A 17,169-nucleotide genomic window follows, 5' to 3' on the forward strand; every position below is an offset into this window, starting at 1 on the left:
AATGTGGGGTGGGGTAACTTATGAGATGTTTAAAAAAAATGGGGGGGGGGGGGGGGGGGTGAGAGGGGGGTATAATGTGGGGTGTGGTAATTTATTACATGTTTACAAAAAAAATTGGGGGGGGGGGCAGGGGGGAGTGAGAGGGGGGTATAATGTGGGGTGGGGTTATTTATTAGATGTTTAAAAAAAAATTGGGGGGGGGGGGTGGGGGGGTAGGGGTGGGGAGTTTAGAGGGGGGGTTATATGTGGGGTGGGGTTATTTATTAGAAGATGTTTAAAAAAAATGGGGGGGGGAGGTTGGGGGGTAAGGGATTCTGGTAGGGGCGTGGGGTATTGTTTGGGTGGAATTCATTGTGGTATTCAGGTAAGTGTTGTTTTGTCAAAGTAATAATAAAATGTGATCATAAAAAATAACAAATGATCTCACACTGACATGATAAATATCCTCTATTCATTAAACTTGAAATTTAAACTTATTGCATTTGTTTCCCCTGTATACAAGAAAGATATAATAGTGTATTACCTCCCCTGTCCTGCTTATATTTATATTAATCAACAAAATTAAACATTAACACAATATTTAATATAAAAAAAATCTCATATTCTGATAATATTTTTACTGATCCACTTTATTTTACTCAAAGGATAATGTTTCATTGGACTGATAATTATAAATTTAGGATTACAGACCAGTTATTTCAGTTATATTGTTCAGAGTTCGCCCTGTTGGCCGCGTATGCATTCTTGAGTTATCATCCAAAAACCATTTTACTATTTCGGGTCACCGTGACTATGACCTTTGACCTAGTGACCTCAAAATCAATAGGGGTCATCTGCGAGTATGATCAATGTACCTATGAAGTTTCATGATCCTAGGCCCAAGCGTTCTTGAGTTATCCGACAACCACCTGGTGGACGGACCGACCGACATGAGCAAAGCAATATACCCCCTCTTCTTCGAAGGGGGGCATAATAACCCAGAAATAAAGCACATTGAAAACCAAGAATATTTAATCTTAACTACTTCTTTATTTGGAAGTATGAAACAAATGATTACTGGCTCCTTATCAAGATTTGACCATGGCTTTAAAGGGACCGTCGACCGCGATTGTTTAAAAAAGAAAAGTTCTTAAATACCGTATTTTTTACAGTTATTAGTATATATTGATTAAAATATCACGAGTGGTATATTTTCAGTATATTTGGTAATAAAATTTTAAGATGTGGAATCGAAAGTACATCGCGAAAATAGGTGACATAACGATATACACACTATAGATAACGCAAGTAGATTTATCATTTTATATATACAATTCACTACGCATGCACAATTTGCATTCCTGGGTTTACCACGTGATGATGATGATCTACTTGCGTTATTTATAGTTAACTGGTAGTTACCTGGTACCTGTACCCAGTAAAATTTATCACCAAATATACTGAAATTATGAAAACTTCACAACTTTGTTCAAGTACATTGTAATGTAATATACCAGTCGTGATATTTTAATCAATATAAACTAATAATTGTAAAAAATACGGTATTTTAGAACTTTTCTTTTTTCGTAAATCGCGGTTGATGGTCCCTTTAACAGTCAGAAAGCTGCTAAATTTTTACGGGGAAAAGTCACCGCTTTTACAGTCTAGTGTCAGATAGTGCTCAATTAATGTAATAGTAAAGGAGTAGAATAACAAAAAACATGTTTTGAAAATGGTTTATTTGAATATTTTTTAATGAATTTTTTAATTATTAATAAGAAAAAAATTGTGTGTGAATTGCCAAAAAAAACATGTTTTATTTGCAAATAAGAAACACCATAATTTACCTTTTAAATATTTGTAAATTTATTGTTAACTTTTGAGACCATACATTTGCATATTTAATAGTAGAATAGAACCGAATAATTAAATAATGTTCTACTTTTAAAGGGACTTGTTCACATTATTAAAAACTGAAAATTGTTATTTTTGACACAGATGGTTGCATAAAAGAATTGTGTATGAAGAGAAATAAAAAAAAAAACACAGATTTTGAAACATACAATAGTTACGCATTTTTAGAGCCATTATCCTTTAAAATAAAGAAACTATCTGTAACGGTAATTAATAGCACTCTTTGGAATGTTTTCTTTTAAATAATTTCTTTTAAAATAATAAAACAAAACTGATCTGTAAAGTTAAATGAAAAAAACGAATTTTTCTCTTATAAGTGCATACATTTAAGTGCTTAATTCACAAAAAAGTGAACAAGTCCCTCTAATATTTATTTAACATGATACAATTGAACTCAATCCCAAAAGCCATGATAATTTAATTTGTGTTAATTGTAGAATTGCATAAAGAGTAACACTCTTGAGAAAATTCATATAAATATTGTAATAAGTCTTATTATTTAAATATAGGGAAAAAACAATTTGGAAAATCTACAACATTAAGTGAAGCTACAGATGCATTTACATGAAATTCAACTCTGTGTAATTATTGTAATTACTCAAAATGGGAAATTTTCATGAAATTTATAAAAACTATGATAATCAATAGGGTGCAATATTGATGAAAATTATTAAATTCATATAAGAAAAAAAATCAATAAATTCACTGTTACCAAGATAGAGAAAAAATAATAAAACATGCATAAGGCTTTCCCTATGTTCATTTTCAAGCACAACTTGCACGTTTTTTTCAAAGTTTGAATGTTCTTGTATATTGTGATAAATGACACCAATCTTCAATCTTGAATTTAAAACACGTTTCTTTTTCAATCATTTGCTATCATGAATGGAATCACACAGCATTATCCCGTTTCAGGTTGTTTTTTTCACGTATAAGCTATCATATTATGAAATCCTATTGCTGTCTGCAGTATAAAGATTTGTACTCCATTTGTCAACCCAATAATTAACTTGTGCATGAATTAATTGAAAAGTCTCTACAAAAACACAAGACACTGCATGACTCATATCTGAAAGAGAAAAAAACAAACCGTTAAATACTTCCTATAGTTTCAGGTAAATGCAAAATTAAATACCAGCCCTTGTACATACATCCAAATAAATCTAAAGAGTTTTTTAATAAATAACTGTATCTTCAGTGCTTCTTAGAATAATAGTACATAGCATAGAAAAAACAACAGCCGAACACTTCCTACAGTTCCAGGCAAATGCATATTTAAATACCAGTACATATATAAATAAATCCAAGGTTTTTTTTAATAAATAACTTTATCTTAAGTGCTCTTACAATGATACTTTACAAATGTCCAGACAAAATGAATACACTACAGTCTCCAAAAACACATCATAAATGTTGAGGATTTCACAAATGTATGTGTCGGATGTACACATTTTTGTATAACAAAGGAAAATGATTATTATGTTAATGTTGTTATACTAAAATGACGCAAAACAATTAAGACAGTTTTATTTTTACTTACATTATTTTATATTAAACTTGTATGGCAGCTACCAAAGTAGTTTTTATATGTTTTCATACTCCAGGATACCCAAATATCTGAGTTTAAAAGTTGTTAATTTAAAGGTTTAACCTGTCTGCATTTTGTTGCGTTAACTTCAAACTGTACGGCTTTTGTCTTATTGACCCCATTCTTTCTAAAATCCGCTGGAAGTTAATATTAATTCCGTTTTATTAAGCAAAATTTTAACTCATACATACGTCATCAATGTCATCGTCTGATCCATCATAATCATCGAATGTGATCATGTCGCCATCCATATCTCCCTCCTCCACATTCTCATTAATTCTCGCTGAAAGACAATAAATATGTGTAAAAAACAAAATGAACAGTGTCTAGTAGATTTGAACCAGTTGCCAGCCAAATTACCCAGCAAACTCTTATTGTTTGAAATGTGCTAAATTGCTGAATTGGTCTTATTTCTTTAAATTAATGTTTTGGCAAATAGGATAGTAATTTTAATTTTGACCCTCCCTGAATTATTGAGAACCTAGTAGAAGTATGTATCTTATTACTTAAATTGGATATTCATGGATCTGAAAGTGCTCTGTAATACATGTATTTACATTACGTTACGTGTAAAGTTTAAAACACTTTACTAACTTGTTTATTAAAGAAACATAATGCATGTACATGTACAAGGTATGCTTTGAATATTACATCCAAATTATCAGTTTTGCAAACTATATATGCTTACGTTCAGTGATTCTATTGCAGTTGAATTTATTGTTAGGAGGAGAAAAAAACATTTTCAAACCATAAATTATCTTCAGTGAGGCTATTTAAGTTGAATACCATTCTTTAGCCAAATTTGAGCAAAATGGAGTTTTTGTAGCCAAATTTAAGAGTCTTTGCATAGAAAGATTCATACCTGATTCTGGCAGTTCACCATATGTTTTCAGATTTCGAGCCTCATCTGGTGTATATTTCAATATCACATCGGCTTTTGTGTCCTGGTAATCTCTCAGTCCAAGAAGGATTATGTCTCCAGAATTAATCCATACCTGTAACAAACACATTAATTGCTGCACAAAAAATAATATAGATCAATTATATTTAATTTTTAAAAACAAGTTCTAAAATCGCAAGTACCAGATTAGAAGTGTTTAGTTTTTCTATTGTGCTATTTAAATTTACAAGATTTGACTTTGTTTTCAAAATTTTAATCATTCGATGAAAAAGCTAAGTTCAGTATAAAATTTTTGATGTAATATTGAGTGCATCAAATGTATTTGGCTAATCCTGACACTCACAAGTATGTTTCACAGGAAAAAACATTACTTGTTGTCAATTTATACATCTAAGGAATACTAACATACCAAGGAAACACCCAGTCCCAAAGCAGACATAATGTCATATCTGCTCCCACATATTTACTCTGGAAATAACCATTATGTTTAGAACAACTTAAGTAACAAATGTGCAAGTACCCACCTTTTTCCTCAATTTTCCTCGTATGTGACACAGCCTCTTTTGTCCATCAAAGCACATTGCTTCCAACCTTCCATTTCCAAGCATTTTGGTGACCTGGGCGTACTCTGAAAAGGTTAGTTAATATGAATAAAATTGATATTATATCACTTATTGATATAAGCTATATTTTAAAGACCTGAACAAACAATGCTTTGTTTCTGGTAACCTGACGAATTTAATACTGCCCAGTCAAATGTTTTTGTTTTTTTTTACATTTATTGTCATAGTCATTCATTGTAATTTAAACAAAGCATTTTCCTTTTCATCTGACAAATTGTGTGTATATCATTGTCCCAATCATAAGCCCTCCATCATTATACCGCATGAAAGTCATGTCATGCGGGTGGAAATGGGGGATTTAGTTGCTAAATAAAAATGTCATAAACCAGAGAACATTTACCCATTTAAATTTTTGCATTAAATTTACGTAGACCATGTTAACAAAATTATATAATAAACAATTTGAATTTACATTTTGTAGGATTTGAATATTATTCTGAAACTGTATATTTAGCACTATGATTGTTAAAATAAATCAGTATTGATCAATGACTTGTTGAGAGTGTATACACCTTCACCTCGTCATAATGTGATTCAGTTCCAAGACAATATTGGACAAGATTGGGTAATTGTTTATTGCTTTAAGCAAACGTGAATAATTGTGATGAAACAAAAATCATGCGAAACTCCTGACAAAACTTCAACATTTTACTTAAGTCGGATATTGGTAGTAGAAAAAATTGAAGTGTGAAAAAACGCAGGATCTATAGCAGATTAGCAGTATATGGCTCATTTATTGGTATAATCTTGCAAATTTAAGATTGCTATACAGCAGATATGTATTGTAGATGTATTGGTTGTATTAAATTTCACAATAATGTTACCCAACTGAACAAATAGGAACATACAAATTATTTTATTACTATGGTGAATTTAAGTCTTGTCTAAACAAGGGTTGTTTGTAAAACATGCATGCCCCCCCTATATGGGCTATAAGTTGTAGTAGCAGCCATTGTGTGAATACGTTTTTTGTCACTGTGAACAACGGTGGTGGTGGTGGTGGGGCTGTTTGTAAAACATGCATGCCCCCCTATATGGGCTATAAGTTGTAGTAGCAGCCATTGTGTGAATACGTTTTTTGTCACTGTGAACAACGGTGGTGGTGGTGGTGGGGCTGTTTGTAAAACATGCATGCCCCCCTATATGGGCTATAAGTTGTAGTAGCAGCCATTGTGTGAATACGTTTTTTGTCACTGTGAACAACGGTGGTGGTGGTGGTGGGGCTGTTTGTAAAACATGCATGCCCCCCTATATGGGCTATAAGTTGTAGTAGCAGCCATTGTGTGAATACGTTTTTTGTCACTGTGAACAACGGTGGTGGTGGTGGTGGTGGTGGCGGTGGCAATGAACCATGCTAAATCCTTAAAATGCCTATTTCCAGTAACTGTGACCTTCACCTGTGACCTTGACCTTTGACCTTGTGACCTGAAAATCAATAGGGGTCATCTGCGAGTCATGATCAATGTACCTATGAAGTTTCATGATCCTAGGCCCAAGCGTTCTTGAGTTATCATATGACAACCACCTGGTGGACGGACCGACCGACCGACAGACCGACCGACATGAGCAAAGCAATATACCCCCTCTTCTTCGAAGGGTTGTTACAATGCATTACAAAAATGCAGTTAGCCTTACATTTGGTAAAATTTAAATATATAACAAGGGAGGCAAATGCTGTAACAAAAAGTACATGCATAAACGGTAGTTGTTTCCCTTGTTTGAACCATGCTAAATCCTTAAAATGCCTATTTCCAGTAACTGTGACCTTCACCTGTGACCTTGACCTAGTGACCTCAAAATCAATAGGGGTCATCTGCGAGTCATGATCAATGTACCTATGAAGTTTCATGATCCTAGGCCCAAGCGTTCTTGAGTTATCATCTGACAACCACCTGGTGGACGGACCGACAAACCGACCGACCAACAAGAGCAAAGCAATATACCCCCTCTTCTTCGAAAGGGGGCATAAAAAAAATAAACTCAAATTTACCCAGGATTTGAATTTTCAGTTGATTTCGAACAAATGACTTATCAGCTTGAAATTGTCTGGGGTCAAATAAATGGTAAACAAGAGGCTCATGACGGCCTGAATCGCTCTACTGGCTGGAATCAATAGGGCTCAAACCCTTGATAGTATGAACAATCTGAGCAAGTTTTAAATAAACAGACCCAAAATGGGAAATTTATCGCATAAACAAGAAGAAACGTTAAATTTAAACTTCAAATGGCTCCTTTTCAACAATAAGTTGGAAAAATTTTCTTCAATCTCAATGGGGTTCTGGCCCTTGATGGTATAAAACATCCGTTGAAGTTTCAAAAGGATAAACAAACAAGAAATGTGTTTGTAGGAAACACTATGTCCCCTTCTGCACCGCTTTGAATTTTGTTTTTTTTAACCTTTGACCTTGAAGGATGACCTTGACCTTTCACCACTCAAAAAGTGCAGCTCCATGAGATACACATGCATGCCAAATATGAAGTTGCTATCTTAAATTTTGCAAAAGTTATGGCAAAGTGTTAAAGATGTTCATTTTTTTCTCAAATTCAAGGGGAGATAATTCTGGATTTATAACTCCGATATTGCTCATTTTCAATAGGGTTTGACTCATCATTCAGATAAAGACACTGTGCAAGTTGGGAAATGATTGGATGAAAACTGTGGACTTTATTGCGTAAACAAGCCTTATTTCACAATTTTCTCAAATTCAAGGGGAGATAATTCTGGACTTTTTACTCTGATGTAACCCATTTTCAATAGGTTTCGAGTCCTCATTAATATAAAGACACTGAACAAGTTTGAAAAGAATCGGATGAAAACTGTGGACTTTATCGCGTAAACAAGCAAAAGTCTAAGGCACGCACCGACGACGGAAACCACGCCATGACATAAGCTCTTCAGGCCTTCGGCCAGTAGAGCTAAAAACTGAATTTAATGTTTATTTCATTCGTGCATATTTATTCAATGCTGCACAATGTTGCCTTTTACATCAGTATGATATAAAATACACGTTTGAAGTAAGCTCCAGTTCTTTGTATCATTTGCATCCCAGGCAGATAAATTTCTGGCATCAAAAAGACAAAATTGTAGAATAATTGCATCAAAAAGCAGGGTTTTGAAATATGGGATTTAGGTTGTAATTAAGCTGTTTTTCTGGGAATATAAACATCCATAGCTGAAATAAACTTAGTGATTTTAACTTAAGTATTTCCATCAATGTTCCCTACATTGCCAAAACTGATTTCTTTCTTTATTTTCTTTCTAAATAAAGTTTATATTTTGATATAAAAATGTAAACCATAAAATATCATAGTGATTTTACATTCACTAATTCTGGATATTCAAATACGTCAAGATAATTGAATAAACATGGCATAGACTGATAGAGGCAAGAACTTCATGGAAGATGATTTCCCCAGTGTGCATAATTATGGCTACGACACACTTGACTTCACATGTGTTGTCTTGATAAGATTATCAGGCTAACATGACACCTTTTGGCTTTTCATAAAATATAAGAAGGAAAAAAAAGGAATAATTCATGCCGAGTTTTATTTTAAAAACAATACAATCAAGATTTGCTTCTATCAATTACTTAATAACTGATACACAAATATTCTTAAAAAACAAACCAACATGAAATGTTATCTGATGCTTTAAAGTTTATTTTGTGTCTCTTTACATTTGTTTACAATTATATAAATTATTACAGGGCTTTTCACCATTAAATTCCCAATTGAAAATAAGTTAATTTTTTCCAAAATTGATAGAGAAATTTCCCAAATTGTATTTTTTTTTTTTTTACTAAAAACTTATTTGGCATCTCCCAAATTGAAAGCAATGAGCTCTAATATGATAAGAATGCACCACAATGTGTCTTTTAATACTTCTGCGCAATGAAAAAGACCCTGTCTCAAAAACTTTCTAAAAACACGGTCTTCCCAAAATGAGCAGTTATGGCGCATGAAATTCCCAATTTGAAAGGCTAGGGCCTCTTCCCAATTTCCTGATGAAAAGCCCCGTATTAATGTAAATAAATGTATTGTATAAGTGATTTACTGACTGCCATTATTTATGAACTGACAACCTGGTTTATAACATGACTTAGTTAGACATGCTTTTACTTTTTAAAGGGGCCTTTTCACGTTTGGTTAAATTGACAAAATTGAAAAATGTTGTTTCAGATTTGCAAATTTTGTTATACATGTAGTTATGATAGTTGTGAGGAAACAGTAATACTGAACATTTATCATGCTCTAAACTAGCCATTACATGTATATGCATCTTTTGACTATTTAAAAACCCGAAAATTATAAAGCACTGCAACGCGAAACAAATTAATAATTTGAAGAGTTCTGTTGTTGTCGCTATATTTTGTGAAACTACAAGGATTGCTAATATAAAGTATAAAATACATCTAGCATTGTATCCGGAAGGATGACCGATAGGTCTAAGTCACAGTCTTTTTACTCCAGGAGTCCACGGGTTAGTGGTTCGAGCCCTGCTGAGGGTTACTTTTTTTTTCTTTTTTAAAATTGTATTCTTGATTTTTTACTGGAGCATTTTATATCCAATGTTAACATTTATCAATATAAAGCATTTAATGAAAAACTACAAAACATGTCAAAATCTGTGAAAAGGCCCCTTTAATAAACAATATCTGCAAAATTATTTAAATATTTTTGGATGAAGACTTTTATAAATTTGCTTTAAATAAAAATAATTTACATGCACACAACTACACATGATTTCTCTGCAAAATAAATCATTAACATAACATAAACATTTTTCATTGTTTTTAATCAACCAAAGTTCACTTAAGACGAGTACAATTATACCTTGACCATCTTCTTTGAAGACCAACTCTCGTTTTTCCTTTTCGTTTTCATTCTTACCCCTACGCCTGTTTTTACCTCCCTTACCTACAAGAAAAAAAAAGTCAGGCTAGTACAAATTATGAAGCATATTGTCATTGATATGTCAGGATCGCTCATCAACCTTTGAAAAATGCAAGTTATTTTCTTTGCGGCTAAGCTTGGGCCCCCGCTGCCATTTGCAATTGTCGCCAAACTTGAAAGTGAAAGAAGAGTGGCGATAATATTTGTCAATTTGCGAAAACTAGTGGCGAAAACACATTTTCAATTATTTTCTCGCAAAATAAACGGATAAGCAACTCGACCGGAAACAAGTGCCCGCGTGTGCGCATCTCAAACCTGTAAATTCGACAAAATATTCCAAAAATCAAGCCAATCTACCCATAGCCCCTCCCCTTGGTGGAGTCTATCTGGCAGAAATGAATGTTCTCAAATCAGAACGCAGTATTCGCCACGCATGAAAAGCGTGCATGATTTGCCCATGTGCTAAAATTAGAAGTGTCGTCATATTGGAATCATTTAACAAAGCTTATAAGTTTTAGTTGTTCTGATGTTTTGTATCAACACTTTGTCTTACTCGATAATTAATTAGCGATTGACAAGTATGGTGTCAATTGATAATCTCTCAGTTTGACAGCAATATAACAAACGTTGGTGATGATTAGCGTTATGTTATGAAGCAAAATGTTAAATATTGTGCTGATCAATGAAATTAAATGTTATTAGTTTATTTTAGTTGCAATTTAATTACCCAAAAATATTGCCAAATAAAACACGTAGTAAAATATTAAAAATATATTTATATTTCAATAAATGTATAAAACATTTTAAATTCAATTTATTTGCTGGTGTACATGTAACCGTAAACAACTAGTCATTCTGACGGTTATTCATTCATTTGACGCAACATGCACTTCACAAAACAATCAAACGTGGGGAACTTTCCTTTAAATGGCGCCAACAAATTCGGTAGTATTACAAGTTGTTAAAACGTCATCAATGACATCATAAAATTTGAACTATGATGACGTAGAATTTGAGACCCTCTGACGAAATATGAAATGTAAAAGTGATGTAAGCAAAAATTATACGTCACCATAGTTTAAATTTTATGATGTCATTGATGTTGTTTTTACAACGGACAGCTACTCGCACCGATAATACCCAACTTTGCTCTCCTTAAGAGTATAATTGTAAACATTGCATCAAAACGACCATTGGAATTGGGGTCTCCAGATACTGAAAAGAAAATGTGTCTTAATACTCCTGCTAGAAATTTTAAAGACTCGTGGAAAATTGGGAATAATTGGCTTCGCTATGATGCAAAAACAACAAGGGACAAAGTTGTCACAAAACCAGGTTTTCATTGTGAAAAAAAAATCTGATAAAGGGAGAAAACTCAAACTGAACTTTTGAAATGAACAAACAAAATTAACCCCCTTTGTAAGTTTGTTTTTAAAAAAAATCTATTTTTAGTCGTGGCGACCTTGACATTGGAGATATTGACGTGATTCTTTCGTGCGACACACCGTCCCATGATGGTGAACAAATGTGCCAAATGATTTTAAAATCTCACAATGAATAGGGCTGCAACAATATACCGGTATATCGGTATATATCGCAATACGCAATCCGCATATTGTATTGCGATATGATTTTCATCATACCGGTACGAAAATTTTACAAAAATTCATTCACATTTCGTCCAGAAAAGCCATCCGAAATAATGATAAAAAGGTAAACAAAACAAAGCAGTGTAAATTATTTTTTACGTAAAAATGGCATTCTAAAAAGTGTATTATACGGAGTAGCGTTGTTACATGGGAGCATTCATTCGATGCTTTTGAACAGATTATCGTTGAATTAATTGCGCACAGCTGTAAATGTTTCGTTTGATTCTGATTTGAGCATTATTTGTAATCCGAATTTCGGAAACACGCTTCCAAATTTGAATGCTAACGCGACAATAAAAAATTATAGCGTCAAATAAACAGTGCTTTATCCTTTCTCAATAAAAAGCGCGCGAAAATTATACAGACATGTAGAACGTCGCATGGAAAGTATGGGTGTATTTTGTGTTGTATAAAAACGGGAACATCATGCAGCTGAATTACGAGTGTTCAGTGGGAAAAACGCCCCGGTTGGACGTTATTTCATCACATCTTTAAATAGTAACAATTGCAAAATGTATTTGATACTTAAGAAAATTTGCGAATGTTTGTGTTTCTTATTATTCTTGAGCACATTTATAGTAAATATTTACCTGAATTTGCTTTAAAATTGGAATTTATGGGATTATCGGGTAATTGGCAAGTTATAATTTTGGTACAAGTTAGCAATATATTGCGATATATTGCAATACAGGTTTTTGAACTGACAAAATATTGCAATACGGTTTTTGGCGTATTGTTGCAGCACTAACAATGAATGACATAGTTATGGCCAGGACAAGCTCATTTATGGCCATTTTTGACCTTTGAACTCAAAGTGTGACCTTGACCTTGGAGATATCGACATAATTATTTTGCGCGACACACCGTCCAATAATGGTGAACAATTGTGCCAAATGATTTTAAAATCTGACAATGAACGACATAGTTATGGCCCGGACAAGCTTGTTCCGCCCGCCAGCCAGCCAGCCAGCCAGCCCGCATTCGCCAATCTAATAACCAGTTTTTTCCTTCGGAAAACCTGGTTAAAAATGATGTTCTGTCACTTATGTGACATTTGCATAAAGTCACAGAAAAGCAATAAGCACTTTTTCTTCATGGTGAATATAAATATTAATAAATATGAAATTGAATGACATAAATGTCCCTTTTGTTGGTAAATAGGCACACACTACGGAAATGAATTGTATACACATTGAATAAAAGAATTTAAGAATTGCTCAAAATGGCTCATATTTTTTTAAAGTGGCGAAAAACAAATATGGCGAAAATGGGTGGCGAAAGACAATTTTAACCCAGCAAGAGCCCTGTAATTATATGTTATACACGTGTATTCAGATTATCGTTTTTTCATTTGTAAATGTGTATTAACACCTTCAAATACCAATAATCAAGAAAGTAAACAAGCAATATGTTGACGAATATACATGTATATATAAAAAATCCGAAATTTAACTTTGGCCATGCATTACGACGTATGGAATTGTCATTGAAAACATTGGTTAAACAACTCACCCTTATTTTTCGGCATAATTCAAACCTTTAAACTGATCTGAAATTAACAGCTTATGTGTTTTCTTCCCACAATAAGTCTTGAACAAATTACGCGTCAATCACGTTGAAAATATTGTGAAAGTTTTTAACGACAGGCAACCGGAAATGGAAAGACTAATGTCGAGTAATATGCGGATTCCCTCTTTTAGTCACAGTACATTGTCGGAATTTTGAGTCAGGTTCCCGGCATCATGTACACCAACAACTAAAACAAGTTAATGACTGTTGTTCATTCGCTATATTTATAGGCCCATGGGCATCTGAGCTGGGGCGGCAGCGGCGGCGGCCGCCGCTCCAATATTTTCGGCAAAAATAAAATTTTGACAAAGACCTTTTTCATTTTTTTTTATTTCAATACCCGTATATTTGAAAATATCTTTACCACGAAGCAATTTTAATCACGCTTTCGCGGTTATGACACGTGTATTGTTGATTGTCATCAGTCGCCCGCGGTAATGCACGTGTCAATTATGTTTGTTTATTGATCGGTCTCTTCTATAACGATAATCCCTTTATTCTTGAATAATAAAACCTGGGAATCTTTAATTGTCGGTTTGATCTAAGCCTTTTATTCTTTTTATTAATATAAAGGAAAGTATGACATGAAACAAATGTGCTGATATCCAATAGTCCTTAATTATCACAAAATTAAAGATACCTCAAGATACCTGAATTAATTGTAATAAGTTAATAACTCAAAGTATTTAATCTTTTTACCACTTTTTGTGTCATTTCAATATGTCTACTCCAAACCAACCAACGAATTTCAAATTTCCAAAACGGAATTTCTGGGGAAAAAATCCCGAAGAACGTTCTTTCAGCCCACATGATCCCTATTGTTGTGTCGCCTGCTACAAAGTACAAACTGCGACATATAGAAATCACTTCATAATCGTCTGTCTGTCACAACTTTTGTCATTCAGAATATGCCTCCAATAGACGTGTATAAGGTCAGGTATCAGGCATAAAACGCACCAGAATGCGCCAGTTGATGATACAATTAGATAAATTTTACGGAGGAGGCCCCCGGGCCCCCACCAACAGGAGGGGGATACCCCCGCCAATACCCATCCCCTCCGCCGCCCCAATGTCACTTTGCTTCCGACGCCCCTGAGGCCTATCTTGGTCTTTTGAGTGGATCTGACCCTGTTTACCAGCAGGGGAAAAAGGTTAAAGTCCCCGTTCGCGGAATAGATCGTTGTTTTGCATATAAATCGTATAGCGAGAAAAAACTTTATAAGTAAATTCATTGAAGTATATTTTTTTATCGAGGTTGACATCGAAAACCTGGTCAAAATTGGTTTTGAATAGATAAAATAATATATAAATGATCATAAATACATGCAATAGGCGAAAATCATTGCAGCATCGCGAGTTATGCAAATTATATCTATATTTAGCTTTCGCTAAACATTATAAGCATATGGAAGATAACCTACATAGATTTAGGAAAAACGTAGCGTTGCCACTCAGTTTCCGTCTGTAACAGATGTATTTGCATTTGTGTTTACCTTCTCTCTGCTAAATTCGCCCGTATCCGCAATTTTGTTTGTTTAGGTTTGATTTAACGTGTCGAATCATGAATATTAATTAGGTCGTTTTCGTACTTTACCGTACTCGACCCCAAAATAAAAATCGCTTTATTGATTGTTTTTAACCGAGTTCAAACGGATTTTCAGTGATATCCTCAATAAAAACACGTTTTCTTACGATTCTGCCCATATATATATCCGCGAACGGGGACTTTAATGTTTAATCAAAGTAGTTTTCTTACGGTTGACAAAACACTCGCAAAAAAAATATCTTAAGATTCATGTGCACGTTAGAGAACTTAATATGCAATGGCTAGATAAATTACAAAGCATATATGACTGGTTGCGATTATTATTCAGGATTATTATTGAACGGGGGCGCCGACGGCGTTGAAAGTGGTGGTGTAATGGATGAGGTGTCCGCCTAGCGATCGGGAGTTCGTGGGTTTGCTCTCTAGTCGAGGAGCGTTCTCATTATCTCCTCCATAGACACCAAGTATTGGTTCTTCCCAGGAAACGGACTCGACAGTGTCCATATCTGCCTATAAAAGGCCTTCCTGTAATAGTCAGCAATTGACTGTAGGAAGTTCGAAGTAGAAGAAAGTCTATTGGCAAAATACAGGGAAGTTTCTGCTGACGTAAATGTAAAAAGGAACAGTTGACTGAATGAAAATCTAAAAGGCTATCAAAAATAAAAGTTTTTTAGGATAAGTTCGAATAAATGAAACAAAGACGTGGTGCAATATTGCAAACCATCCTATATCGGATAGTCATAAATATGACTCAAGGCGGCTTGGTATTTTGCGAGCAAGTCAATCCCCGGATGTAAATGTTATTTCTGATTGGCTTGACGTTTATTTGAGCTCTTGTGAACTCAGTCGGTCGTGAATACTCAGTTAGTAATAGGGAAGCAACAGGTTACTTAAACAATAATATGTTAATATATAATTGTAACTGTTAAGTTAATCGTCCAAATATGAAACTAAAACGTGTTTAGGTATGCGTTCAAACATGTCATAATGCACATACATGTCCTATCTTTAAAAACGAAAGTAATTCACGATCGCTTACGTTTTTTTACATAAGCGGCTGTATCATGCTCGTGATATAAATTTAATATTAATTATGCATTTAAGTACAAAAATTCGCTAATGTTTGCTATACTTTGTATGGAATTATCACGTCCATGAGCATAAGGATAAGAAATAAACAAATACACAATGGTCTTTACTCGCAGATTGTGCGAAAACCGAAAAATTGGCTTCATTCCAGATATTGTGAAAATTCTGCAGAAATATCACCTTGAAGACTATCTAATGAGCTTCAAAACCAACAGTGTATTCCTGTCAAAGAAATGGGTATCTTTCTTTTTAAAAGTCGTTGCATCAACACGAAACCAGACACTGGCGAATGAAGCTTAAAACATAACTATTTTTTGTTATTTAAAAAAGTTCACAATAACCTGGAACCGGTTACCATATGGAAAGTCGCGAAAATCCGCCCAGACAGCCTTACGCTCATGAAGTTCCTGTCTCGTTTGTGCTGCAAAATAAACAAACACCGGAACAACCCAACTTATGTTCAAATTGCACACACCAGCTCATGCGCAGCGAAGTGGTACACACACTTTCGAGTGTCCCCTTATCGACTCGCCGACTCGTCTACAAGCGTTCATAGAAACTGTACGGCCCTTAAGCGAACCACTGCAGGAGCACTTAAAAAACGCAGAACCCGCAACACTGGTAATGTACCTCATGGAAATGTTTGATGCCTATAAAACTCTACCATGAGTTCCTGATTAACCGTGCCAATTTTTTAATATCGGTACTCGCGGTCTAGTTATCAAAAGAAATTCACTGCTGATTATAAACTCCATGAATGTCGACGAACCCTAAACCATGCACTTCCGTATTTCGCTTTTTTCCATCGTGAAGTGCACAGGACGCTGATTAGGGTATCACCGCTGCGAAGTGACAGGGGGTTACAGCAATGACCTGAGTTAAATCTGTGAGTGTCAAGTAACTTGTCGTACTTATGGCGTTGTCAGATGCACAACAATTAAGCCGAGGTGGCCTGGGGGTATACCTCGTCAATCCTTACTGTGTTTTGCATTCTTACGGCGTCGTGACGCGATAGTATTCGCATACGTACCGTTTGTCATGAGGAAAACGCACAAAGACGCTACGGGAACCCCCAAAACGCAACAGGTTGTTTAATATACATGAACCCAGAGGTTCATCCTAATGAATTTGTCATGTAAAGTAAAACATAGTTTAATGAGGTCATGTTTTCATGTTTGCAGAAGCTGCTCGGTGAGAATGCCGGAAGGACAAAGACGCTCTGTGGAACTGTTTAGAAATCGTTTATGACTAATTGGCTATCCAGGTGAAATCATCCTTTGACGTCGATCGGGTTATTGTCGCAAAAACGATCACACTTTGGCGGTTTAGCTACGATGTAAGCGCGTTTGCTTCTGAAAGTCTAACTTTTGTGGTCGATCATACGACGTTCGTTGTGTTTCTTAGGTGTTCCATCC

The 17,169-nt window shown here is 34.6% G+C and overlaps 1 protein-coding gene across 1 annotated transcript; it reads right to left on the reverse strand.

Annotated features, from left to right (window-relative positions):
- Positions 1-1,009: 1,009 nt before the first annotated feature.
- On the reverse strand, positions 1,010-13,230 carry LOC127850730 (eukaryotic translation initiation factor 1A, X-chromosomal-like). Its single transcript, XM_052384010.1, has 6 exons — positions 13,063-13,230; positions 9,842-9,925; positions 4,907-5,010; positions 4,344-4,476; positions 3,673-3,764; positions 1,010-2,962 (listed from the first exon to the last, which is right to left on the reverse strand). Exons 1-6 carry the CDS (start codon positions 13,076-13,078, stop codon positions 2,957-2,959), a joined length of 435 nt encoding a protein of 144 aa, XP_052239970.1. The 5' UTR covers positions 13,079-13,230; the 3' UTR covers positions 1,010-2,956.
- Between the last annotated feature and the right edge of the window lie 3,939 nt (positions 13,231-17,169).

This window comes from Dreissena polymorpha, chromosome 11 (assembly GCF_020536995.1).
Source record: "Dreissena polymorpha isolate Duluth1 chromosome 11, UMN_Dpol_1.0, whole genome shotgun sequence".
Taxonomy (NCBI): Eukaryota; Metazoa; Mollusca; class Bivalvia; order Myida; family Dreissenidae; genus Dreissena; species Dreissena polymorpha.

Coding starts and splice junctions, on each gene's coding strand:
- LOC127850730 (XM_052384010.1), bottom strand. Junction 4,477..4,906: donor GAGGAAAATTGAGGAAAAAG/GTGGGTACTTGC, acceptor TGTTTGTTACAG/GTATGGATTAATTCTGGAGA. Junction 3,765..4,343: donor TGGTGAACTGCCAGAATCAG/GTATGAATCTTT, acceptor ATTGTCTTTCAG/CGAGAATTAATGAGAATGTG.